This window comes from Musca domestica, unplaced genomic scaffold, assembly GCF_030504385.1.
Source record: "Musca domestica strain aabys unplaced genomic scaffold, Musca_domestica.polishedcontigs.V.1.1 36, whole genome shotgun sequence".
Taxonomy (NCBI): Eukaryota; Metazoa; Arthropoda; class Insecta; order Diptera; family Muscidae; genus Musca; species Musca domestica.
Window position 1 is genome coordinate 219,877 of NW_026712318.1, and position 27,844 is coordinate 247,720.

The 27,844-nt window shown below is 34.7% G+C and overlaps 1 protein-coding gene across 1 annotated transcript in view; it reads right to left on the reverse strand.

Annotated features, from left to right (window-relative positions):
* Positions 1 to 1,803: 1,803 nt before the first annotated feature.
* Positions 1,804 to 27,844, reverse strand: part of LOC101896163 (uncharacterized) — a 192,805-nt gene continuing 166,764 nt past the window's right edge. The window contains exons 4-7 of the mRNA XM_059125948.1: positions 8,083 to 8,339; positions 2,918 to 3,139; positions 2,655 to 2,848; positions 1,804 to 2,578 (exon numbers count right to left, since the gene is read on the reverse strand). Coding sequence (XP_058981931.1) covers positions 2,441 to 2,578; positions 2,655 to 2,848; positions 2,918 to 3,139; positions 8,083 to 8,339 — 811 coding nt within the window. The 3' untranslated portion in view covers positions 1,804 to 2,440. The remainder of the gene's footprint in view (positions 2,579 to 2,654; positions 2,849 to 2,917; positions 3,140 to 8,082; positions 8,340 to 27,844) is intronic.

Sequence of the window (27,844 nt, forward strand, 5' to 3'; positions counted from 1 at the left end):
GGACAGAGAAGAAGTCTAGCATTTTGGATGACCATTGGATTATATTTATCTGTTAAATGGACCACAACAACTAACAGCACGATGAAGTGCGTAAATATTGGACAAATATTCCTGGTCAAAATGCTAAGGGTAATATCTAGGTAGTGTTCCGTGACATAATTTCAAATGTAATGTAATGTTCAGTAAGGTAAAGTCAAAAGTCGCCCCTACAGGGTTAGATAAAAAAAATTACAACAAAGCCAAAACGAATAATTTTTACATTTTTTTTAATTTCATTGAATGAAAGCAAAACATGTCGGAAATAGCATTAAATTTTAGAATAAGTTTAGATTTTTTTGGAATTGGTCACCCTTGGCGCGAATTATGGCCCTCAAACGGCCGATCTTGATAAAATTTGGCAGAAGTAATTATGGGCTGTATTTGATATCTGATATAAAATATCATTCTGTGGAGTGCAGGTCATTTGACTGATATTTGCCATTTGGTGCACAAATAGCCCAAAATCGGTTGAAGATATATATGTGAGCTATATCTAAATTTTAACCGATTCGCACCAACTTCAATAGGGTTCGTCCTTGTGCCAAAGAAATATTGTTTGGAAAATTTCACCTCAATCGGATAATGAATGCGACCTGGATTTTGTTCACATGTACTACAGACGGACGAACGGACTGACATGCATAAATCGACTCAGAAAGTGAGTCTATGAAAATCCTTAAAAGTAACTATGGGTCTATCTCTCTCCCTTCTCTATGCTACAAACAAATGCACAAGACTTAATACCTTTACCACTATGTGATGTAGGGTATACAAATGTATACTTTCCTGGAACCATTTCTTTTCTGCATATTTTGCAAATGCTCATAAAAAAGACGCACAACCATGGTACAAAGAAGAGAAGGTACGTTAACTTCGAAAAAATTGCAAGCAGAATTAGTATCAAAACAATAAAAACACAAACAACTTGTTGCATTTATTTTGAATAAATAATTGAGAACCACAAAAACTGAATGAAAGGTCAAAATTTCTTTTTAAAATCATGTTCTATATATCTCTAAAGGTTTATTTCGCTACAAAAACTGAAGATTGTTTCGATGCATACGTTGAAATCAACATTTTGAAACATTCGAATTTGAATATTTTCTGAACATTTTTTTGTCTTTAAAAAGGAAACACATTCATAAAAAAATATAGTTGACATATTAAGCCAAGAAAATAAAAAAAAAACATAAAATCATATGGTATCATAGCCCTACCTTCATCTTATTGTACCATGCGCACAACTTCTTTTTTAAATATAATTTATATCGATTTATTTTCCAAAATCTTTAAATATTTTGACATTTTGTTTTTCGATATATATCCAGGACTACATAAGGTCGGCCAAGTAGACTACTTTTGCCAACGATTTGACAATAAACTTAGTAGTTTTTGCACTACTGCGATTTGATTCTCTTTGAATTTCAAATCACAATATTTCTTTTGACGGTAAACTTGTTTGTCAGATGGGCTTACTGGCCGACCCTATGTAGGCCACGATCTCTATTGAAGTTTTTTTTTTTTAATGTGATTAACGCGTCCTGCTATTAATGGGCCTTTTTATAGACCAAAATGTAAAAAAAAAATATCTTATCCACTCTGCGCTCTATTCTTATGAAAATCCACTGAAATACCACGTCTCAGAACAGACATGACTCTACCAGACATGACATCGCAGATAAAGGCCATCTCGGCTTGCCGTTCATTAAATGAAAACACATACACCAATACTTTATTTAATCTAAACAATTAATATTAACTTTATTTAAATATTTACATTTAAATACGTTACAAATATATCATATCCTTAAAATTAGGCATATAAAAGCTTTTTCTTCGACGACAACGATGACGCTACGAACATGGAATAATAAAAAAGGCCAATATTTTTTTTTTTACAATTGAAATTCGTTTCAAATTTCCTATATCTCTTCTACTTCTCTTAAACTCTAACAGCATGCATACAAAAAATGCAAAATTTCAATTCAAAACAAATACACCGTAAATTTTTCAAGACTTGTTACATTTCATGCATTTGTGTGAGAGTGTTTTTTTTAGGTTGGGGTTAATGGGAATGCTATAATAAAATAATGACAAATAAAATCAACCCACCGAGGAAGGCAATGTCCTAAGTACAATACACAAATATTGAGCATTTCTAAAAGCTAATTTGAAATTAAAAGTTAAAGAAGAAAATAGATGGCAATACAATTGAAGGGAGTAGTCAATAATGGATGTTGAGATTTCTTCAAAAAGAAGCATAAAATCTAGAGTTAAGCTTAATTCAAAATCCTAATAAATATAATGCAGTTCTGTTTTAGGTGTGTGTGTGTGGAAATTTTTAAATAAAAACTACGATTTCCAATTTGATATGGGATACGGTTACAGTAGCAGTATACATTTAGGGACAGTGGGCATTGGGTCCGACATTATTTCGACATTTCATTAAAAGATTCACCATTCCCTCCAATTTCATTGTGCGCGATTCAGTGTTGTATAGATTCGTTTGTAAACGATGAAAGTCCATTTGTTGTTTTTCCTAAAATTGTTTGTGGAAATATACATGTATTAGAAATGTTTTATGAAATCAATCGGGTTTTGCATTTTTATCTCACCAAATTGATTAAACGATTCTTGAGAGAATCGACCATTGAATATGTGGACTGTAAGGTTTTTTGCAATTCATTCGATTGCACTTTTTCATTGGCCAATTGTTTTTCGATTTTCTGCAATCTGGCTGTTATATCTTCCTGTGGCTCAATTTCATTCTCCAAGTCTCTGGCTTCAAATGCATCATCCTTGTGTACATCTAGGGTAGTCCAAAAAACCATTATTCAAATACATTTGTGGCTAGATACAAAGTGTTGACAATGCTCACCATTTTTCTTACAACTCTGCTGATCGGCCAGCAAGGTGAAGCCATCCCGACATTGGCAATAATATGAGCCCACTGTGTTGATACACGTCTGATCGCAGGGTTTCTCCTCTTTACATTCATCGATGTCAATTTCACAATAACGTCCTGTAAAACCAGCCGGACAACTGCAGGAATCATGACCCGTACATGTGCCTCCATTTTGACAGCGAGCAGTACAGACGGCTAAAAGAGTTTGAAAATTAAATATTGAAAACTAATTACGTAAGTAAATGTGACGTATATTTTAAAATAATTAAATAGCCTAAGTGGAAACTGGGTTTGATATTCTCCATTTGTAGAATTTATTGTGAACATTATTAAATATAATAATTTCCATAGAACTCCGTCATACTATTTCCTCGTAGTTGCCGACATTAACTTTTTTTTGCATTGGATTGTAACAGTTGGCTGTTTGGTTCAGTGACCGTCAAATTCAAGGCTACGCAGGCAGCTAGCCAATAGCTACCCTGTAGAAAAGCTGGTGTTATGAGTCACCGCTTTTGTCAACTGTTGATGAGACATTTGAAGCCGCAAGAATCTACTAGTTTTCCATTTGTGTACCCTCCACCGTTTGTAACACCCCGAAATATACATTTTAGACCCCACAAAGGTGTCGATTATAAAATTCCATGGAAATCACTCTAACTTTCGAACGAATTGAAGTAGGTTGATAAAATTTTATTCAAATGTATATTATGTCAGCAGGATTTTGGTATTGAAAATGGGCCATGTAGGTCCACGTTTGGTATAGCCTCCTTATAATGGTACCTCTCTATTTTCGGTATTTTGGTGAGTTAAGCGATATTATTCACGGGAATTGTTTCAAGTTTGGTATTTGAAGTTCGTAATGGATACTACAACCTATGACAGAAAATTGTCTGTGCAGGTCTACGTCTTCCTATAGCCCCCATATAACGGCAAATTCCGATATTCGTATTATTATGATTTTAGCGACATTATTCACCCGAATTGTTTCAAATTTCGTATTTGAAGATCTTAAAGGATACTACAGCCTAAGACAGAAAATTGTCTGTACAGGTCCACGTCTTCGTATATCCCTCATATTACGGTAAGTCCCGATATTCGGTATTTTAAAGATTTTAGCGACAATATTCAATGGAATTGTTTCAAATTTCGTATTCGAAGTTTGTAATGAGTACTACAGCCTAAGACAGAAAATTGTCTGTGCAGGTCCACCTATAGGTCTTCGTATAGCCCTCATATTACGCCCTCATATTTTATTTTAGCTACATTATTCACCTGAATTGTTTTAAGTTTCGTATTCGAAAGTAATGGGTCTATGAAAAAAATCGTAAGCAGTCCTACGTCTTCGTATAGCGCCCATATAACGGTATCTTCCTTTTCTCGGTATTTTGACGATTTTAGCGACATTGTTCGCCGGAATTGTTTCAAATTTCGTATTTGAAAATCTTAATGGATACTACAGCCTATGACAAAAAATTACTTATTCGGGTCCTCGTTTTCGTATAGCCTCGGCAAGGCCGAATTTTGGAATTTCATCAACTTCTGAAAAATACCGTTGTTGAAATTCCTTTCCAAATGGTGAAGAGCATTCAAATTTCGGCCTTGCCGAACTTAGCTACTTTTTCATACCCTCCACCTTGAAAAAGGGGGTATATTAACTTTGTCATTTCGTTTGTAACATCCCTAAATATGTGTCGTTGACCCCATAAAGTATATATATTCACTAGCTGTACCCGGTGCGCTTCGCTACCCCTTTTGGTTTTATATGCATTCAAATTTTTATTTACGAATATATGTTGGTTAAAAAAAAACAAATTTAAAAATTAAAAAAAAATTATTGCACGACTTCAAGCGTAAATAACCAAAACCATTAGAAAAGCAGTAACATGACATACATACACGAAATGTTTGTCCTTCGGATTTATTTATTTCATAGCAAATACCAAGCGTGCAGTAAACTGCAATCTTTTGAAGTTGAGTGGCATTTCTATTGCAATTAGTGAATTCGAGATAGCAACATACTTCGCCGTAATAAGTGTATTTCAAATCAATTGTTGTGTTGTTTTTTAGTGTTAGCCTAAGGCGTTGTGGGTCAATGGTTCTTATTAAAATCATATCCCAATCTGATCCGATTTAAATATAATTTTAAAAAATTACTTTTACACCAAATTCCGCCACACCTTTCATATTTCATTGAAATTGGTGCGTCAAATATGTGAAGTCGGCCGATAATATATATATGGGAGCTATATCCAAATCTTAACTAATTTTACACATACATTTATTATTGTAACCAAATTCCGCCACACATTCTGAACTTCATTGGTATCGGTCATATATATCATGTGTGGTGATTTCAATATAATTTGGCAATTTTTTCTTGTGCCAGATTTTGTCTCTCTCGCTTTGGGTGCATCAAATATGTGAAATCGGCTGAGTATATATATGGGAGCTATAATCAAATCTGAGCGTATTTGAATATAATTTGTCAAATTTATTTTTGTACCAAATTTAGCCACTCATGCCGAATTTCATTGGAATCGGAAATACGTATCGTGTTTGGTGCATCAAATATGTGAAATCGGCGGAAAATATATATGGGAGCTATATCCAAATCTGAACCGATTTTAATATAATTTGACTAATTTATTTTCTAATCAAAATCCCGTTACATATTCCAAATTTCTTTGGAATCGAACATACATATCGTGCATAAAATACATGAAATCGGTCGAATATATATATATATATATATATATATGAGAGCTATATCCAAATCTGAACCGATTTTCATATAATTTGACAAATGTATATTTGTTTTAATTTCCGCTACACATTCCAAATTTCATTGAAATTAGAGATACATTGCGTGTTTGGTGCATCAAATACATGAAATCGGTCGAAAATATATATGGGAGCTATATCCAAATCTGAACCGATTTTAATATAATTTGACAAATGTATATTTGTTTTAATTTCCGCTACACATTCCAAATTTCATTGAAATTAGAGATACATAGCGTGTTTGGTGCATCAAATACATGAAATCGGTCGAAAATATATATGGGAGCTATATCCAAATCTGAACCGATTTCAATTTAGTTTGACAAACTCATTTTGGTTCCCAATTCCGTTACTTATTTTAAATTTCATTACAATTGCAAATACATGTCGTGTTTGGTCCACCAAATACATGAAATCGGCCGAAAATGTATATGGGAGCTATATCCAAATCTGAACCGATTTCAATATAATTTGGGAAATCAATTTTTTAGATAAAATCTATCACACGTTTCAAATTTCATTGAAATTGGGGATACATAGCGTGTTTGGTGCATCAAATGCTTGAAATCGGCCGAAAATATATATGGGAGCTATATCCAAATCTGAACCGATTTCAATATAATTTGACAAATTTATTTTCGGATTAAATCCCGTCACACATTCCAAATTTCATTGGAATCGAACATTCATATTGTGTTTGAGGCATCAAATGAACGAAATCGGTCGAAAATATATATGGGAGCTATATTCAAATCTGAACCGATTACAATATAATTTGGCAAACTTATTTTTGTTCCAAATTCCGTTACGTATTCCAAATTTAGAGACTGTATCTTCAACCAATCAATAGATATGTGCATATAAAATCTAAATTTTTGGGAGGTACCTCCGATTCTGGTGCTATATCTCCAGTTCCAAGTGGAAATTCAAAAATGTATATAGCCTATGTTACTTTCAGGCGATGTTGCCGTATATATGGAAATTTTCAGGAAAATCTATTCAGCGGTTTTCGAGTCCATAAATTACAAACAAACAAACAAACAAACAAACAAACAAACATACAAACATTTTCCTCTTTTATAGATATAGATAATCTGCATAAAAGTCGATTAAAATAAGTCTGTCTGTCTGTTGAAATCACGATACAGCCCACATTATTTGATGTAGAGCTTAAAAATTTGGCAAAACAATTTGTATAGTGTTTAGGATGGTTGAGATTGAAAATGAGACATATCTGTCCACGTTTTGGCATAGTCCCTATGTATGGGTACCTCCCGATTTTCGGTATTTTAATGATTTTTGTCACATTTTCCCAAGCATTTGTCTAAAAATTGGCATTTGTAGTTTGTAATGAATTCTAGCTTCGGTGGCGGAACATTGTATTGGCCTAGCCCCCATATAACGGTACCTCCCATTATTCGGAATTTTGATGGTTTTTCCCACATTTTGCTACGGATTTGTCTAAAAAATGGCATTTGTTGGTCATAAACGGTTCTAGCTCCGGTGGCGAAGAAATGTATGTATGTTTTAGTAATGCCCCCATATAACCGTACCTCCCAAATATTCGGTATTTTCATGATTTTTGCCAAAAATTTTCCACTGATTTGTCTAAAAATTGGTATTTGTTGGTCATAAAGGGTTCTAGTCCGGTGGCGAAAAATTGTATGTAGAGGTCCATGTTTTGGTATAGCCCCCATATAACGGTACCTCCCGTTATTCGGTATTTTCATGATTTTTCCAATGTATTTGTCCAAAAATTGGTATTTACAATTTATAATGGGTTATAGCCTGGTGGCAGAGCATTGAATATTTAGTTCCACGCTTTCCTATAACGCACATATAACGATACCCACCGATATTCGGTATTTTGATAATCCTAGACACATTATTCTAGTCACATAATTGTTTCAAATTTGGTATTTTAGAAGATTTGGTAGATGAAAAGCATAAAATTTTCTATAGAGATTCCCGTTTTGGTATGGCCTCATATAACGGCCTCAGTCACTTTGTTTTTTTTTAGGTTTTTTCCTTTAACCTAAGGTGGTGGGTATTAAAAGTGGGGACCGGCCGAATTTAATGTTTTTTACTTGTTTTTATTTATTTAGTTAAGAAATTGAATTCATTAATTAACTATCAATAAATGCATTTTTAATATAAAAAACTATGGTGGATACTTGTGACGGCGACTCACTGCTTGTTAATGTGATTGAATTAAACTCATTGTAATATTTAAGCTTTGCAAATGTCCTAGTCGACGAGACATGCATTTCAAGTTATGTTGGCTGAGTTTAGTCTTGCCTGTTGTGAAGGTCCAGGCCACGTCTGTTGTCTCCTGCCTGTTACCTTTTTTTACTTACGTTTCATACAGCCATCCGCATGCGGTGATTCACGCATCCAACCAGTACAGCAATCGTAAATGACCTGTTGAGCTGATTTGTGACGTATGACATCGCGATAGGCCTGTTCGTGCACCAACTGGACGCGTGTACACATTTGATTTGCATGCGTTTGCGGTTGACACGGCGTACTCACATGTTTCCAAATTGGTCGGCTGTAGACCTCTGTTGTCTTGACGGGCATTGTTATGGTGCGTTGTTGCACGCAAATGTGACGTCTGAAATGGAAATTATATAATTTCGTCATTAATGTTGTATACGGAGAGTATTGCTTGTTAAACAGCAAAAAAAAAAAAAATATTTATGTTTTAATTATTTTCAAGCATTTTCGCGTTGCACAAATAATTAGTACACGTCGAAGGGAACGTACATGAACATAACGGGCAAAGAGATTGTGAATTTCTCTTTTGAAAAAAAGGATAATAATAAAAGCATATATTCCAAATGTATACTATTGTGTCAATAAAACAAGTAATATGGTATCAGTCGGTTTTGCCGACAGATGTATACTCCTAGTCTTGAGTTATGATTATTCAAACTCTTGACACCTTATGGGGAGGCTCCGAAGTTGGTCAATATTGACCTAAGACTGACCAGATTTGGACTATATCGACTACTTCCTATACCTTATCTGAGATATGTGCAATTTTTTGGAAAATGTGGAAATATGCTACCATAAGAAATGGTCCGATCTCTACCATCTTTATAACAGATATTGTGTTGATTGAATTGTACCTAGTCTGAATGGAATCACATTTTATAATAGTTATAATTATTCAAAAATTTTACGCTCTTTGGGGAGGACTGGATAAAGTTGACCGATGACTGGATAAAGTTGATTGGATAAAGTTGACCAATTTTCGCACCTGACCTGGCACTGATGCAATATTACGATTTGCAAAGTTAGAGCAAACTCGGAGTATCCCATCTCTTTCTGCGCAGTAAACTATTTTCTTTGAATATGTTGACTTTTTTGGGGAGGTGCCAGAAGATGAGGACCGATATTGCCCATCGCCGAACTCGATCGAAGTTTGATAATAATATTACAATGTACCAAGTTTGGATCAAATGGGATACTCCCTTCGAGAGTTATCATACACACCAGACAGCTAGACAGACGGACGGACATCGCTAGATCGACTCCAAATGTCGTGAAACGGATTTGGTCCAAAGGGACCTAGGGTCTAAAACCGTTATTTCAAAGAGGCACGTTTTGGCCGTGTCAAATGATATATACCCTCTCTAGCCATATGGCTGAGAGTATAAAAATGAAACAACTAGCATCCGATTCAGATGAGTCCATTAGTATTACATTGTGACATAAAATCGATATTAGAATTAAAGCAAGGTTAGGCAAAGAGTATCCCTTGGGATATCTGTGTGTTCACCAACACAATTGTAAAAAATAAATTGTTTTGAATTTTCTGTCAAAATGGTTTTGGGAGAATATTTAGTTTTGTTCGAGCAGTCGATGTACAAAATACTTTGTACATACTTTTGAGTGCGGTTGAGGCGCTGGGAAAATCTAGCAATAATCAATAAATATTCTAAAATTATATATTTCCCAGCCGCCATAAAACACCACAGTGAACAATTCGGTGATCTTGTGCGCTGACGCATACGATAATGTGTGAGATAATAAAGGCTATGACCCACACGCACAGATATCAATGCGCTCCGTAGATGCACAAGACCACTTGAATGAAATGACAAACAGCCCTGCAATGTTCTCCATTCAGTATTAGAATAGATAAGAATAATTGTGCGGCTGCGATTAGGTTAAGTTAGATTAGTTTCAGTAGTACGTAAGGAAAATATTTTCATAATAAAATTAGAATTGAAACTACATCCAAAGAATAAGGTTGTTCTTTCTTTTCTCATTTTCCACATTTGGTTCTTCAGGCCGGATAGAGAATTGAAATAGCAACCAAACCATTCGGTCGTGTTTCTTTTCTCACTAAATATTGCTCCAGTCGAGACGAAAACGGAATAGAGTTGACAATCGAAGAGGGAGATTGGACCCTATTCTTATCATTAAAAACATTGATCCTCCGAGCAGGATCCAAAACAGAATTGAATTAACAGCCTAACCGTTCGGTAGGTTTTCTCTTCTCAGTCGATGAGGAAGGTGCTGTCGGACATTTTTATGAATACACCGTAAGAAATATTGGAACACATAAATATATCTTTCTACATATTTGAAACAAGTATTTCCGAAATATAACAGGTTGTGTTGTTTGTCATTCTGCTGGTGATTCATAGAAATAATCTTTTAGGACCCAACACAGGATATGAGTTTTTGATCAGAGTAAAATTCTACGACTATTTGCATATGTCTGTATATCAGCCTGTGGTAATCGGTATTACTTTTTAAAGGGTCAACTTTGATGGTTATTAAACACAAATAACATCAAAACATCTATTTGACAAAATTAACTTATATATTTTTGAAGGACATTTATATTATTTTTTATACCCTCAACCGTAATATGGAGGGTATATTAAGTTTTTCGTTCCGTTTGTAACACCTCGAAATATACATATTAGACCCCACAAAGTATATATAATCATTATAAACACAAAATTCTATTTCAATTTAGCGATGTCCGTCCGTCTGTGGAAATCGCTCTAGCATCCGAACGAAATGAAGTAGATTAATAAAATTTTGCTGAAACGTATATTATGTCTGCAGGACTTTTGGCATTCAAAATGAGCCATGTAGGTCCACGTTTTGGTCTTGCACCCACATAATGGTACCTCCCGATAATCGGTATTTTGATGATTTTAGTTACATTTTATTCGAATATTGTAATGGTTTATGATTTATTATGATTCGGTATTTTTAAGATTTTAACAGAATTTTTAACGAATTTTATTTTTTCGAAAATTGCCAAATTCGTTCCAGATGGTAGAGGTATTCAAAGTTCTGCCAGGCTGAACTTATAGCTCTTTTACTTGTTTTATATTAAAATTAATCATAATTGAAATAATTATGCAAATATATCTTTGAATTGTCTAATCAAAATATTAATTTTTAGCAACAAAGTTGTTTTGAAAACAGAAAATTTTAAATTGAATATTTAAAGATAACCAATTATTTCTCACTCTGTAAAGAGAGGTAAAAAACACTTGCAATATTTTGTTATTTCAAAACACATACAATCACAAAAAATTTTTGAGACTCTCTGCCTTGCCCTGAATTAAAGCATAAAACAAAATATAATAGGTGTGTCTGGTTACTTTCTTGGAATTTTCTAGCAACTTTTTTCTGAGATAGTAGTTTTAGTTTTATTCTCTTTTATTAAACAGACACAATCCCAGACGTGGACCGATGTAGCTCATCTTCAAACCTCACCTGCCTGTTACAGACCACTACCACTGAGACCCATTCAAAGTTCGCTTACAATGTTGGTGGAGTTGGACCCATGGAACCTTTGCTAACAATATCGCTTTGATTCGCGTTAGCCGGTGTGGGATATACATAGAGGAGAAAATTTCAAGTCCCGGGCAAAGGCCGTCTATTTACAAAAATTGTCAATTTCAGAAAACTTTAGTTCGCATTAGCCGGTGTAGAACATACCCAGAGGAGAAAATCTCAAGCCCCGGCTGAAGGCCGGCTATTTCCAAAAAGTGTCAAATTTAGAAAACTTTTGTAATTCCAAAGACGGCTACGCGAAATAAACTTCTTTAGTGAAAACACAATTTTAATGATCTGGTTAGAATCGGGTTATGCGGATAAAAAGACCCATATCTCTGGATCCGAAAAATGTATTAGCACAAATTGTAGCATTGTAGGTAAGAGTGTCAGCTATAATTCAATTTCAATTTTGTTGACCCCCATAAGGGACCCTTTTTTGACTTTTTGGGGGTTTTTTTAAAGATCCGGGTCCAAAAAAATCGATAATTTGACTATAACTTCAGAACCATGACCACTTGTTGGATAGATATTTTCAAGCTTTCAAACGATGCCTATATTGTCTATATCGGGTAAGTGGATCCGGGTCCAGGCTGAGTCTTGTACCCGGATTTTCGGGTCAAAAATCTGGGGTCCCGGATCCGTCCACCAAGAAAAAAATAGTTTCCCGGTATCAGGGAAAATTACCTACCTCTGGAAAAAAAATTTCGAAAAAAATCGAAGAGTTTTTACTATACTAGAGTTGTTCCGTGTTGTTTGGTTGTCTTTTACTGGTATTTAATGTGTTGCATTGTTGCTGACAGACATAGACATTGCTTGTTTTAATGGCAAAACAAATAATTAAACTCAACTTTTATTCCGACCAAGTTCTCTTTGTTTGAAAATTTTTGAAGAGCGCCACAACGAACAGCAACAAACAAACTCGTGTAGCATTACAATCTCCGTTCAAATATTTTATTTTGTTGTCGCTCTTGTTTTTTTTTTTTCGCTGACACAACCGCGTCATACAGTGTTGCCAGTGTGTATTTGTCTCTCGTCCCCAAATTCCAAAAATGTTTTCCCCAAATCTCTTCAAATTCAATTGATTTAAAAAAAAAGAAAAAACCAATAAGGAAAAGTCAAAAGCAGGGCGGGGTCGACGATACGATACCCTACACCACTATGCATTTTTAATAGAGCTCCCGTGACAAACCTATTAACTTTTGGCTTTAGAGAAGTTATTATTTGGCTTCAGAGGGAACTAATATATGGGAGGAATATCCACTCATTTTCCCTAAATTTGAAGGAAACATTTAATCTTTTATACAAAATAACATTGCTATAGAGTGCATAGTATCACTTCGAGAAGGATTATCATGAAAAAATATATATCAGGGCCGAGTTCCTCAAAATGGAAACGTACGTCCAGAAATTCACTCTATTTTGGCTGATATTAGCCAATACTTGCACAATAAACCTGAAAGAGGATGAGGGATATACAGGGTGAGATGAAAAAACTGCTACCAACTTCAGACTGCTGACATTTCTAAGCCATTCGTCCGACAGCTGTTAAAATTATTCCAGTGACTGCTCATTATATTGTTTACAAGCGTGCAAAAGTATTTTGGTGAGAATTTTCCAGAAAAAAAAAGTTATTCGTGATGTAATCCAAGCGTGATTTCTTTATGTTTGGCAGTGTCCGAAAAATGGCTCGTGAGTTGAACATATCGCATTATTCTAAAAATTGGGCAAATATTGAAAAATGAGCTCGGGGTAAAGCCATTGAAATTCCAAAAAGTGCAAGAACTTACACCGCAACAGAAAGAAAATAGACTCAAAAGAGCTAAAGAGTTGTTTGTTGGCCGAAAGTGTTGTCCAGCAGTTTGAAAACAAATAAAATGATCGTGTTTACTTGCCAAAGAGGTCAGCTGAAAATGTGCACCTTCGGTTGGCCACCAGAACTCAAGCACCGGCCATGGTGATGGTGTGGGCCGTCATAACAGCCGATTGTCGCTCTCCGCTCGTATTAATCGACCGTGACATCAGAATACATGCCGAATATTATCGCGAAAATATTCTGGAGGGTATAACAAAGTCTTGGGCACGCAAACGTTTTAGCCGCAGACCTTGGAATTATAACAGGACTCAGCACGCGCCACCCAAGATTAGTTACAAAATAAGGTTCCTCGCTTCATTTCGAGCGCACAATTGTCACCAAAATCTCCGGATACCAATCCTTTGGACTATTGTGCCTGAATGGAAGGAATGAAAGGTTGGAATTAAAAAATACCAAAGTGTCGATTACCACAAGCAAACGCTTTCACTGTATAAGGGAGCTATATCCAAATCTTAGCCGATCTTGTACAATTTGACAAAGGCATTTCTGAGCTCTATAAGATATCTAGTACAAAATATCATTCTTTGGGAGTGCATATTACGAATTTGAGGGACTTAAATATCAAATCGGATGAAACACATTTATGGAAGTTAAAGCTATATCTAAATCGATTTTCACCAAATTTGATGAACTTTTTTCTAAACTGAATTTGGTCGAAAGTGACAAAATTCAGGTCATTTGGACTGACAAAATCCAGGTCATTTGGACTGATATTGGGCATTTGGTGCGCAATTAACCCGAAATCGGTTAAATATGTATATATATGGGAGCTAAATCCAAATCTGAACCGATCTTGATACAATTTGGCAGAGGTATTTCTGGGCTGTATCTGATATCTGGTGCCAAATATCATTCTTGTGTTGGGAATATTACGAATGTGAGGGACTTTAACATCAAATCGGATGAAAGATATATATGAGAGCTATAGCTATATCTGACCAGATTTTCACCAAGTTTGATGTTCTTGCTTCTATATCGAATTCGGTCGGATATGCTAAAATTCAGGTTGTTTGGACTGATATTGTCCATTTAGTGCACAATTAATCCGAAATCGGTTGAAGATATATATGGGAGCTATATCTAAATTTGAACCAATTCTCACCAATTTCAATAGCGTTCGTCCTTGGGCCAAACAAATATTGTTTGTAAAATTCTCAATTGGATAATAAATGCGACCTGCATTTTGTTCGCAGACTGACATGCATAAATCGACTCAGAACATGATTCTATGAAGATCTTCAAAAATAACAATGGATCCTTCTCCATCTTACAAAATATGTGGTGTAAGGTATACGAAAGGTACCCCCTTTTTGGGGGAAAAAATCCTCAATACTGGCAACACCGACACAATATGCCAATGAGTCGATTGCAGTGTTTGTCGTCATCATCCACATGGTCGTCGTCGCCATACTGTCTGTACCGAAGTGTTTTTTGTGCTGTGCCGAGTTGCCAACCAAATGAAGGCGGCAAGGTATTTTTATCGTGAAAAGATGTATTGCTTCTTTTCCTTTGTGGCATCAAATAAAGAGCATAATTGTTAAAAATTGTTCCCACTTAGCAACTGTTGAGAAGCATGTGATGTTTTTAGTGATTGAATTGTATAGTGAATTATAGAAAATTAATTGGAAGTATTAAAAAGTAAAAAAAAAGTTAAAATAAAAGTTAATAATGCAATATTTAACACCTCAATAACTTTTTCCATCATTTCTTCTTTAGATTCACACATTTAATTTTAAATCACTTCTTTATAAATATCTGTTACAAACAATTAGCTCTATACGAAATACTGAATAAAATAAAATGTCAAAAAAATGCCAAGCACTATTATCGTAAAATGCCACCGTGTAAAGGCGCGAAGATTTATGCAGAAATTTTAAAAGAGAATTGATAAAAATGCCAGCTAAAAATTGCACCGTGTAAAGGCGGTGATAGATGCACCAACGCTTAGGAACATCGATATGTCAACACTTTTTAAATGTTTCTTCAAAAATAAATAGATTTGTATATGTTTTCCTATACGACGCCAATTGGAGGTTGTTATGATACGCATTTTTTTTAAACAATTTTTACAAATTTAAATAATTTTTCATTCATAAAATTTCAATTCCAAAATTGGTTTGACAGGTCATTGTTCCAGCAGCTGTGTCGATGCGACCACCTGTATTCTACTACCATGGTCGTATTCCAGTCATCTGGTATTCCTAGCCCACATGGTAGAAGAATACAGGTAGATGCATCAACGCTTGGGATGCTTATTTTATTCACGTTTTGGTTATTCTAAACTTGGACCCTTTGTGGGGGAGGTACCTTATCTTATCTTAAGCTGTTAAGCTATTCTATTGGCTATATAATTTGTAAGAGGCTTCACATTCTCTATAAACGGTAAACGCTTTCTTATAGCGCCAAATAATTGGAATGCATATAGAAATGCATGTGTAATTTAAATATTTTACCTCTTCGAAAATACTAGGCAGGATGGAAGGAAGATGACGTGATGATATCATGTATTTTTTGTTGTTGCTGCGCTAAGTTTGGTTGCTAGCCACAATGTCGCGAATTACACAAAACACTCGTTCGTTGGGTTGGGTTCATTGATTGCCCCACACATTTACAAGCACAAGCCAAGTTAAAAGATCCCTGCGGGAAAATAACTTGGTCAAAAAGTAGTCCAGACACTTTTAGTTATTTTTATAACCTCCACCATACTATGGAGGGTATATTAACTTTGTCAAATCCTAATGATTGTCCCTACAATCTGCGTAAAATACCAAGTCGATTGAGCAATGTTCATCTGTCTGTCGTAATCACGCGATATTTCGAACGAATTGAGATAGAAGAAAGAAATGTATTTTGCTACTAGACAGGCTAAGTTCGTAAATGGGCCTTGTCGGTTCACGCCATCGTATAGCCCTCATTGAACGATACCTCTCAATTTTCGGTATTTTGAAGATTTTAGCGGCATTATTCACCGAAAATGTTTCAAATTTCGTATTTTAAGTTCGTAATGGTGGTACCCATGGTAACCTATGACAAGGAATTGCTAATTTTTAAGTTCCATCCATATGGTATGTATTACTCTTTGATGCATTTATATAATTTTTTTTTTTTGAAAAATGTATTAGGCGAATTATTGCAAACAAGTAATAAAGTAGCTAAGTTTGGCCGGGCCGAACTTTTTATACCTTCCACCATTCGGAAGGAAATTGAAAAATACCGCTCAAATGAAAACTTTTATATGGGGGCTGTACAAAGACGTGGACCTGCATAGACAATTTTCCGTCATAGATTGTAGTACCCATTACGAATACCGTATAAAGAACCCACCACCACCCCGTTATATGAAGGCTAAGCGAAGACGTGGGCCTGCATAAGACATTTTTTGTCATAGACTGTAGTACCCATTACGAACTTTAAAAAAAATATCAAAATATCGAATATTTGGGGGTCATATGGGCAATTACATTGTAAAATGTGGCTGAAATCATCAAATACGGGGGGCTATACGAAATCGTAGACCTATATAGACAACAATTTCCAGGGGGTAAATTAGTCGCGAAGAACTCCTTGTGTAGAATTTCCGACGATTCCATTGAAAAATGTTGCTAAAATCATCAAAAAACCGAATATCGGGAGGTACCATTATATGGGGGATATACGATATTGTGAACCTATATAGACAATCCTCTTACAGGGGGTAAAGTACTTACAAGGAGCTCATTGTGTAGAATTTCCGACGACTCCATTGAGAAATGTGGCTAAAATCATCAAAATACCGCATATCGGGAGGTACCATTATATAGGGCTATAGGAAATCGTAGACCTACATAGGCAATTCTTATTCAGGGGGTAAAGTAGTCGCGTAGAACTCCTTGTGTAGAATTTCTGACGACTCCATTGAGAAATGTGGCTCAAATCTTCAAAATACCGCATATCGGGAGGTACCATTATATGGGGGCTATAGACCTAATCCTCTTAGAGGGGGTAAAGTACTTACAAGGAACTCCTTGTGTAGAATTTCCGACGACTCCATTGAGAAATGTGGCTAAAATCATCAAAATACCGCATATCGGGAGGTACCATTATATGGGGGCTATAGGAAATCGTAGACCTACATAGGCAATTCTTATTCAGGGGGTAAAGTAGTCGCGAAAAAACTCCTCATCAAAATACCAGATATTCCGGGGGTACCGATATACAATATCGTTGACCGATATAGTCCATCATCGAACTGGAACTGCCTGTGTACAAAAGACGGATCTGTGCAAAATTTTAGCTTCCAATCATAACTCGTTGTGACTCTGGTTTGATTACAACAGACGTACGGATAGGGCTAAATCGTCTTAGAATTTTACGCTGATCAAGATTATACATACCTTTCTAGGTTTAAAATTGTTATTTCGATGAGTTACAAACGGAATGACAGACTTAATATACCCTCCATAAAATGCATGATGGAGGGTATAAAAATATTGATACCAGCGTATAACTTGGTAGACTTCTAGCTGTTTTTTTTTTTTTTTGTTAATTAACTAATAATTAGTTCGTAGGTCCCTTACTTGTCTTTTCAACTAATTTGTTGTCAGTTTAGATTGCAATCCATTTATAACTAGCCGGTTGAAAAAAGTCCCACAGGGATGGTGCGAGTCAGAGCACTGTCGCAGATCTATTTCAGCACACACACACACACATTCAAATCACAGAAATGTTTAATGTTCTTTTGTTTCCGCAAAGAGTGTTTAGTGTTTTTTAAGCTGGCCAAGTGTTAAGTTCAATTAAAAAATTTGGTGCGAAAATTTATTTAATAACCAACAATTAGAACTGGGAAAAGGGTATGTATCTATCATGACCAACACATAACAATAAAACACACACAAAGAAATATATCTGTGGAAATGATAGATTATCTTCAAGTGCTAACTTTAAAGCGATCGTGAATATTTCTGCATTGCAATACGAAAAATGCCGATTTTTTTATTGAAATAAATGATTAAAAAAGTGATTTTTCAAATACATAGCTAATGGCAAAGAAAGGAGTCAAAGGAGGTCAACATAATTTTTCGTTTATCAAATTTTCATCTGCAGCAGCCAGCAAGCGATTGATCGATTATGAACGCAGAATAGAAATAAAAAGAAAATTTTAGAATTTTAGTTCAAATAATTTTGTGGAATATTTTGACTTGCTGCGATCACCTTTAAAGGGAATTTATAAAAAAAAAATGAGGTCAAAAAAAAAAAAAAAAAACATTTGTTTGCTCACATGAGGAGTAACATTTCCGATCAAAATAATGCTTGTGTGCTTTATCTGCAATATTGCCAAAGTCACTAAAATTTATGGATTCCGAGAAATCTTCACCTTCGAATTCATAAATGTTCTCTGACTATTTCAGGCAAATCGTTTTAGCCGTTTTCGAGTCAACACGAAACATACAGAAGTTGAGTTTTATTGATAACAAGTTGCTTTTTTACACAATTTCCGGTCAAATCGGTTCTTGGCAAAAAAAGGTCAACCACATGTGTAGTTCAGTAGCCAGGATGCTAGATTTTTTTTTACTTTTTTCATTTTGATTTACTTTCGGGCGCAAGAATACTTCATCAATGCAACGTTGTTTGCATGATTTGTTAATGAAGCCAATTATAAATGGGGGGAGGACGAGGTAAGTAAAACAAAAACCAAATTTATTTATTGGGCACATTGGTGAGTGTTGGCCCATTGCTCTGTTTTACACTCGTCTCGTCCATACTAGATACACACACATTTAAAGCTCAGAAATCTGTCAGTCTTTTTGCTACTAAAATTATTTAGTCTGACTTGAGCCGTTCGAGGGCATAGAACAAAATCTTTAAATTCAATTAAAAAACAAATATAAAATTTTCTTAAAAAAAAGTATGTATCAATGGCAAACGCCGAACAATAAAACAAACATAAGTGTATCCGTGATAGATGTAAAATCTGAAATGACAGTGATAATTGTTTTTTTTTCTCGCATTTTGGAAATTTGGCCGGTTTTGTTGTTCTAATAAATGATTAGAAAAGTGGAATTTCAAATACAAAGTTAATTTAAAATCGGTTAATGTCGGTATGCAATTAAACAACTGCACAGTGATGAAGTTAATGACATTGAACAATGTCAGCAGACATCAGCAGAGGGGGGGGCAAACAAAGAATTTTCCGCATTTTTTTCCCTACACACACTCACACATTGACCTCATTTTTCTTTATCAAATGTTCGGTGTATGATCGACATTTTTTGAGTAATCGATGAGTTGGGAGGAAAAGCATTGCATCTTCTGACTATTTTCTGGCATTTTCTTTTGTGTTTAAACTTTAAAGACAAGTTATGAAAAAGATGATGAAATTCCAAAGAGAACGAAAAAAATGTCTCTAGTAAACTAGCCTAGCATAACTAAGGGCTGTGTTGTGTTTTAATGGATGTGTGTGTGTGCGTGTGTTTTAAAATGCAATACTATAGTATGTATACATACAGTGAATTAATAAAGTCAATGTGTGTGTGTGTGGTGTTTTAAAATGCAATACTACATAGAGTGAAGTAATAAAGTCAACATACAGCTAACTATTATGTTGTTTCTGAGATATGGTGACGATAATGAGAAATGTGATTATGTAAATAGTTAATACATTAATAAATATGTTTATTAACATAGGGAAATTGTAATTCATAAAAAAAACTAAAAAAAAAAATCATTGGAAACAATTAAGGAAGCAGTAAGTTCGGCCGGGCCGAACTTTGAATACCCTACACCATTTAGAACGATTTTGAAAATTCCCTAAAAAGATAACATTCGCCAAAAATTCTGTTAACATTTTAAAAATACCGAATATAGCCGTTATATTTGGGCCTGTACGACGTGAACCTACATAGGCATTGTTTGTCACAAGTCATTACCATATTCAAATTCAAAACTTGAAATAAACAGTAAATAATGTAGCCAAAATCATCAAAATAACGTACATAGGGCGGTACTGTTATACGAAGACCTGGAGCTATACGAAGACCTGGACTGGCATAGACAATTTTCTATCACATGCTGTAGCTTCCATTACGAACTTCAAGTACGACATCTCAAACAATTTCGGTGAGTATTGTACCCAAAATCGTCAAAATACCGAATATAAGGAGGTACTGATATATGAAGCCTATACGAAGACCTGGACCTGCATAGGCAAATTTTCTGTCACAGACAGTAGTTCCCATTATGAGCTCTAAATACGTAATTTGGAACTTCTACGGTGAATAATGTGGCTAAAATCATTAAAATACCGAATAGAGGGAGGTACCGTTATATGGGGGCTATAAGAATACGTGGACTTGCACAGACAATTTTCTGTCTCAGGCTGTAGTATCCATTTCGAACTTCAAATGCCAAATATGAAACAATCCCGCTTAATAATGTCGCTAAAATCATTAAAATACGGAATATGGGGAGGTACCGTTATATGGGGGCTATATGAAAACGTGGACCTATATGGGCCAACTTAACCTGCCTACTGGAAAAAAAAACATTTGTGCAAAATTTTAGCCTTCTATCTCAATTCGTTCGAAAGATAGCGTGATTATAACAGACAGACAGACGGACGGACGGACGTACAGACAGACAGACGGACATTTAGCCATGTCTTAGAATTTTCCGCTGATCAAGAATATATATACTTTGTTCGATCTAAGATCATTATTTCGATGAGTTACAAACGGAATGACAAAATCAATATAGTTCTCAGATGGAGATTTTCTCACATTTCAAATATTTTCGTTACTATATATTTTATCACATGTTTTTATTTTTTTTATAAAATTAACTGGGTTTTAATGATTTAAATATACACATAAAATTGAATTTAATTAATTTAAAGTTGCCTATTGGCCAAAATTTTAAAATCGCAAGGTGTATGTTGACTTTATTCCTCCACTGTGTGATGTGTGATTAAAATATGTGACGTCTTCGATAGCAGTTGGGATGCCAGACAGTTGAAGTGCAATATGATGATATAATGACGATGAGGGGGGGAGGTGTGTTTACTTATGGTTTTTGCCTACCGCGCCACCCATTCACAGACACAAGAGACAACATATTATGACTCAGACATTCAAGCTGCCGTAGATATATACACTGGTGGCCAAAACTAAAGCAACTGAAATTACAAGGAGAATGAATGCCCTGTAACTTTTTCAAAAATTAAGAAAATGTGAAAGTTTTTCTTGTTTTAAATTAGGTACTTTATTCACTTTTAAAAAACCTAAAACATAAAACCAAAATTCATTTTTATATAAAAAATAATGTTTGGTAAAGTCAATTAACCCGATTTTGGCTTGGACAAAACAAAAGCAACTCTGTTGTACATTCATATAACCTCTGCAATTTCAGTTGTTTTTACTGTGATATTTATCGCTTTTAGCTTCCTTCGACAATGTCGCTTGTCATAAATCCTTTTTGAGAAGTTTTTTACAACAGTATGTGTTTTTCTTTTCGTTTTTTTAGGAACTGCCCAAAAAAATTTTAAAAATGGCTAGAAGCAAATACAGTACCTGAATAAAACAGCAAATTATCAGTGACTATCAAAACAACATATTACAGAAAATGATTTCCGAGAAATATCTCATATATATTTATGTGATTTCATAATTATTTCTGTATACTAAGTCGGTTTTTTGAACCTGGATCAGTAGTAACAGCCTATAACGGATGAAGGCCGTGAAAAATTTCAGCCCGTACTGATCCACAAATTGTGAGAGAAATAAAAAAACAACTATTTAAGATGTGTTGGCCATCACGTTGTTCCCTTACGCTGAGTAAAATATTCGGCTGATTTGGGTGTTCCAGCATGACAATGATCCACACTTGTATAAAACTTGTCAAATATTGGTTGCGGGAGTCAAAAATTGATGTTTTGTTATGGCCGGCGCAATTACCTGACCTAAACTCCATGAAAACCTTTGGAGTATCGTAGATAGGAAGAACAAGCGAGATTCGGAAATAAATAAGCACAACATTTTCTAAAGAATTCGGGGTGCCTGGGAAAGCACACCCAAGGATCAAATTGAGCGTGTTATAGATTCAATGCCTCGTAGGTGTGCAGCTGCTATCAAAAATAATGGTTATGATATCGACTACTAGCCAAAATTTAATTATTTTAAAATAAAAAATCAAAAGTTGCTTTAGTTTTGACCAAGCAAAAATTGGGTTATTTTAGTTTTCCACATATTAATTTTTGTACAAAATTATTTTTGTATTTTTTTTTAAATTCTTAAAAGTGAGTTAAACCCCTCATTTAAAACTGGAAAAATAATTACGATTTGTTTATTTTTGTAAAAGTTACAGGACATTTATTGTCTTTACGATTTAAGTTGCTTTAGTTTTGGCCACCAGTGTATATATGTATATATATTATAAGCAAAGTATGTGTAATGAGATAGGCGGATTAGAAATAAAAACTAATTAAAACATATTCGCAGAAATTTGACATTTACGGTCAAACATCATCAGATGTCAACAATTGATTGTAATGATTGAATTGATTGTAAACAACTTCTTGTTTTGCAAATTCATTTTTTTTTTAATGAAAGAAAAGTGTCTTTTTATACCCTCTACCATACTATGGAGGGTATATAAACTTTGTCATTCCATTTGTAACTCCTCGAAATACTCCTGACAGACCCAACAAAGAATGTATATTCTTGATTAGCGTAAAATTCTAGGTCGATTTAGCGATGACCGACCGTCCGTCTGTCTGTCTGTCTATTGTAATAACGCTATATTTCAAACGAATTGAGATAGAAGGCTACAATTTTGCACACATGTTTTTTTTGCCAGTAGGCAGGTTCCGGAACAAACATGAGAAAAAAATTTCGAATCAAATCTCTGAAAATTTTCCACGCACGACGATGTACAACACAACTGCAGTGGTTGCTTTCATTCATTCATTCATTCATTCATTTATTCATTCAGTCATTCACATTCATTCATTGGACACAACGATTGATAACACGGTTGTTGGATGAATGAATACCTACAGACGCATACTACGTATATTCTTCAATTTCTAGCTGCTGATGATGACAGGCAATAAAAATAAAGAAGGAAGTGAAAAAAAATATTGTTTAAAAAATTAAAAATTTAATTGTTGCTCTTTCAGATTTTCCAATAAATGTTATAACCTTAAGGTCAAACCGATTCTTGACAAAATTCGGTACAAAACATGTGTAATTAAAATATGTCATCTCTTTAATAAAAGTGGTCAGGATGGCAGATAGATAAAGTGCACTTTGATGATGTCATTCCTTGTTACTGTTCTAATGTCTAGGGGACATAAATATTGGTCGATTCAAGGCAAAAGCCATAATATCAGCATTATCAGCAGCAACATTGGAATTGTGAGGCATCTGGCGCCATTTTGTGCGCCTTTAGTTTAAACACACACACACACACACTCAAATCTCAGAAATGTGTAATGGTGTTTTATTATGGCTAAAATTGTTAAGTCTTTCTTGAGCCGGCCAACAATAAAAAAATCTATAAAAGCAAGTAAAAAAGCTGTATACCCTCCACCATTTGGTGGAAATTTAACAATTTTCAAAAAATAAAATCCCTTAAAATCTTGAAATTACCTAATGTAACCGTATATTAGTGTCTATACAAAGACGTGGACCTGCATAGGCAACTTTTGTCACAAGCTTTTGCAATATTCAAATGCGAAACTTGAAAAAAATCTGTTTATAATGTAGCTAAAATCATCAAAATACCGAATATAGGGAGGTACCATGGTCATTACAAAACATGGACCTGCACAGACAATTTTCTGTCATAGGCTGTAGTATTCATTACGAACTTCAAATGCGAAATTTGAAACAATTCCGGTAAATAATGTCGCTAAAAACATAAAAATACCTAATATCGGGGGTTAAAGGTACCGAATATGGAGGCTATACGAAGACGTGGACCTGCACAGACAATTTTATGTCATAGGCTATAGTATTCATTACAAACTTCAAATGCGAAATTTGAAACAATTCCGCAAAATAATGTCGCTAAAATCATTAAAATACCGAATATCGGGGGGTACCGTTATATGGGGGCTATACGAAGACGTGGACCTACACGGCACATTTTCTGTCTTAGGATGTAGTATCCATTACGAACTTCAAATGCGAAATTTTAAATAAATCTGGTAAAAAAAGTATGGCAGAAATAGTACACATTTGAGTAAAATTGCACCTGACCTAGAACTGACGTAAATATCAGGATTTGCAAAGTTGGAACAAAATCGGATTATCGATTCTCATTCTGTGCAGAAAAAAATATATATAAATTATTTTTGAAAATCTCGACCATTTGTGTGGGAGGTACCAGAAGGCGTGGACCGATATATTCCATCTTAACAGACCTTGGGTAAATATAAATATTGGGATGGGTGAAATTTGAAGACAATCGCAATCGTACATCACATTTGATGAGAGTTGTAATTATTTAAAATTTTGACCCTTTGTGGGGAAGGTACCAGAAGGAGTAGACCGACATTGCCCATCACCGAACTCGATCTAAGTTTGACAAAAATATTACGATGTACCAAGTTTGGACCAAATCGGATACTCATTTCGAGAGTTATCGTTATGCGCACCAGCCAGACAGACGGACGGATGGGCGGACGGACATCGCTAGATCGACTCCAAATGTTTTGAAACGGATTTGGTCCAAAGAGACCTATTATTTGACCGCATCAAATGATATATACCCTCTGTAGCCATATGTAGCCCATTACAAAAAAGATTTAGCCGAGAGAGCTAATGCTACTTGAAATCGTCAGCAAAGGCAAAATAGCAGTGAGCAGCTGAAGCTAAAATGAAATTAGCCTTAGCATCAAAATAGCTCAGCACCAAAAAGCAGCATGACTGCTGATGCTTAGCTCGGATTTTAGCCAACAAAAACAAATATTCATTATTGAGTTCAGTGCTGTTTATAAACGTTTCAGATCCTATGAAATGCAATAGAAATCGCATTTTTATCCGTTTGGTATTTTCATGTGTAGACAATGTACAAATGTTATTGAATCCTATAAATTCAAATTTCCTTTAGTTTTGTGAGATATTATTCAATACATTTAGGAAAAACTAGCTGGCCCGGTCCGCGTTGCCGGCCCGTACTTTTAGTCTTTAATGCATATTTTTTAAAGCATGATTAATCACCGATCTGACTTATGTTATTTCTAAATAGAAATAAATATTCATGGCAAAAATTATAATAGATGTCCATCTATCGTTGGTTTTAGTTTTTTTTTTTTAATATCCTGATTTTATTTTTCATCCATAGGCTTTAATTTGATTGTTAAAAGCTAAATTTTTTGAGTTTGTAAAGAGCTTATAAGCATTTTCCATTCAAATTAGCTGTAACTTGGAATTTGTATTTCCAACGTTTAGAATGTCCTGTTGCGTGGTATTAAGTTTTGTCCACCTCATAATTAGGGGCAGAGTGATTTCCGCATTAATTATGGAATAACTTTTTTTATTTGAATTGAGCGTTTGAGACCCCATAAAGTCCATATTTTTCATCATCTTATAATTCAATATCGATTAAACAAATTTTCGCTCCCGTGCTACTTTCTAATATTCGCAATTTTATCATGTTTTCGCCACAATTTCCGACGGAATAAGTCCCTCAAAATGTTCTTTTCTGACCACCCAATGGTTGGTCCCCACTAATGTGGGGACTATACTTAAATTAATGCCTATGGACTCTATTCTGAAAATTTTATGAGAATAGATTTTCTATCCTCTTAGAATCAAAGATGCCAAATAAGAGCCAAAAAAAAAAAAAATAAATAAATAAATAAATAAATAAATAAAAAAAAATAAAATAAATAAGAAAAAATAAAATAAAAAATTAAAATATAAAAAAGTGGCCAAGACCCCGAAAATAGCTTGAATTGTATAATGGTTATACCAAAACGTGATCAGTTTTTGGATGGATGGTTTCTCATCAAATTACGCTTTGTTGGTCATTTTTGTTTGCTCAAATATTTTCGAATCTTCCAGCTGAAGCGCGAAGCAGTGTCATGGAGTTAAAAACTATATGCCTTTTTTAGAGCAAATGTTTAAATTTCTCAACGGAGTTTTTCTATAGAATGTACTATAATTTAGAAATTCGATTCCATTGAAATTTGTTTTTAGATTTTTTCCCGATTTTAGAATTATTGCAAAAAAGTTTTTCTTGACTTTTTAGCGATTAAAAAAAATTAAATATCCTTTAATTTTGTTGTGACCGCGTTAGATTATTTCGACATCATCTATTCAGTTTCACCACAACATAATTCGGTACTACACTTCAATGTAACCCGCCTGCAATTTCCGTTTTCAAGAAATCGTATCCAACGTCTTTTTGGACCAAATCCGTTTCAGGACATGTGGAGTCGATCTAGCAATGTCCGTCCGCCCGTCTGTCTGGCTGGTGAGCACGATAAATCTCGAAGGGAGTATCCGATTTCTTGCAAACATCGTAATATAATTATCAAACATATGTAGAATTCGGAGATGGCCAATTCGGTCCACTCCTTCTAGCACTATGTATGATGAAAGTATGATCCGATTTTGCTCCAACTTTGCAAATTCTGATATTTCCAGATGCGATAATGGACAATATCAGTTCAGTTCATCGAGTACCTCAACCACAAAGAATCAAAATTTTGAAAAAATTATAAATCTTATAAAATGTGATGTAAGAATTCGATTGTCTTCAAATTATACACATCACAATATTTATACCCTACACCACAAGGTGGACAGGGTATTATGACTTAGTGCATTTGTTTGTAATGTTTGATGATCTGCATAGAATCACATTCTGAGTCGATTTATGAATGTAAAGAAAGTGCAGCTCGCATTTATTACCCTGTCCAGACGAAATTTTGCACAAATCATTTGTTTGGCCCAATGACGAACCCTATTGAAATTGGGAAGTAGATAATCGGTCAAAATTTAGATAAAGCTCCATATATATCTTCGTCCGATTTGCCTTCTATTGTGCATCAAACGTGTAATATCAGCCCGAATAGTATGGAATTTTGCACATACAACCAGGTTAGGTCTGAAAATAAGTATGCCAAATTTTATGGAAATCGGTTCAGATATAGCTATAGCTCCCATATATATTGTTTATCCAATTTGTTATTTTTGTCCTCCGCAGCCGTAATATGCACTCTGTAACAACAATATTTGGTGAAATATATTAAATACAGCTCAGAAATACATTTGCTAAATTTTATTTAGATCGGTTCAGATTTGGATATAGCTCCCATATATAACTTCGTCCGATTTACCTTTTATTGTGGACCAAACGTCTAATATTTGTCCAAGTGGATGGGATGGAATTTGGCACTTACGACCGAATTGAGTCTAGAAGCTGCTATACCAAATTTGGTGAATATC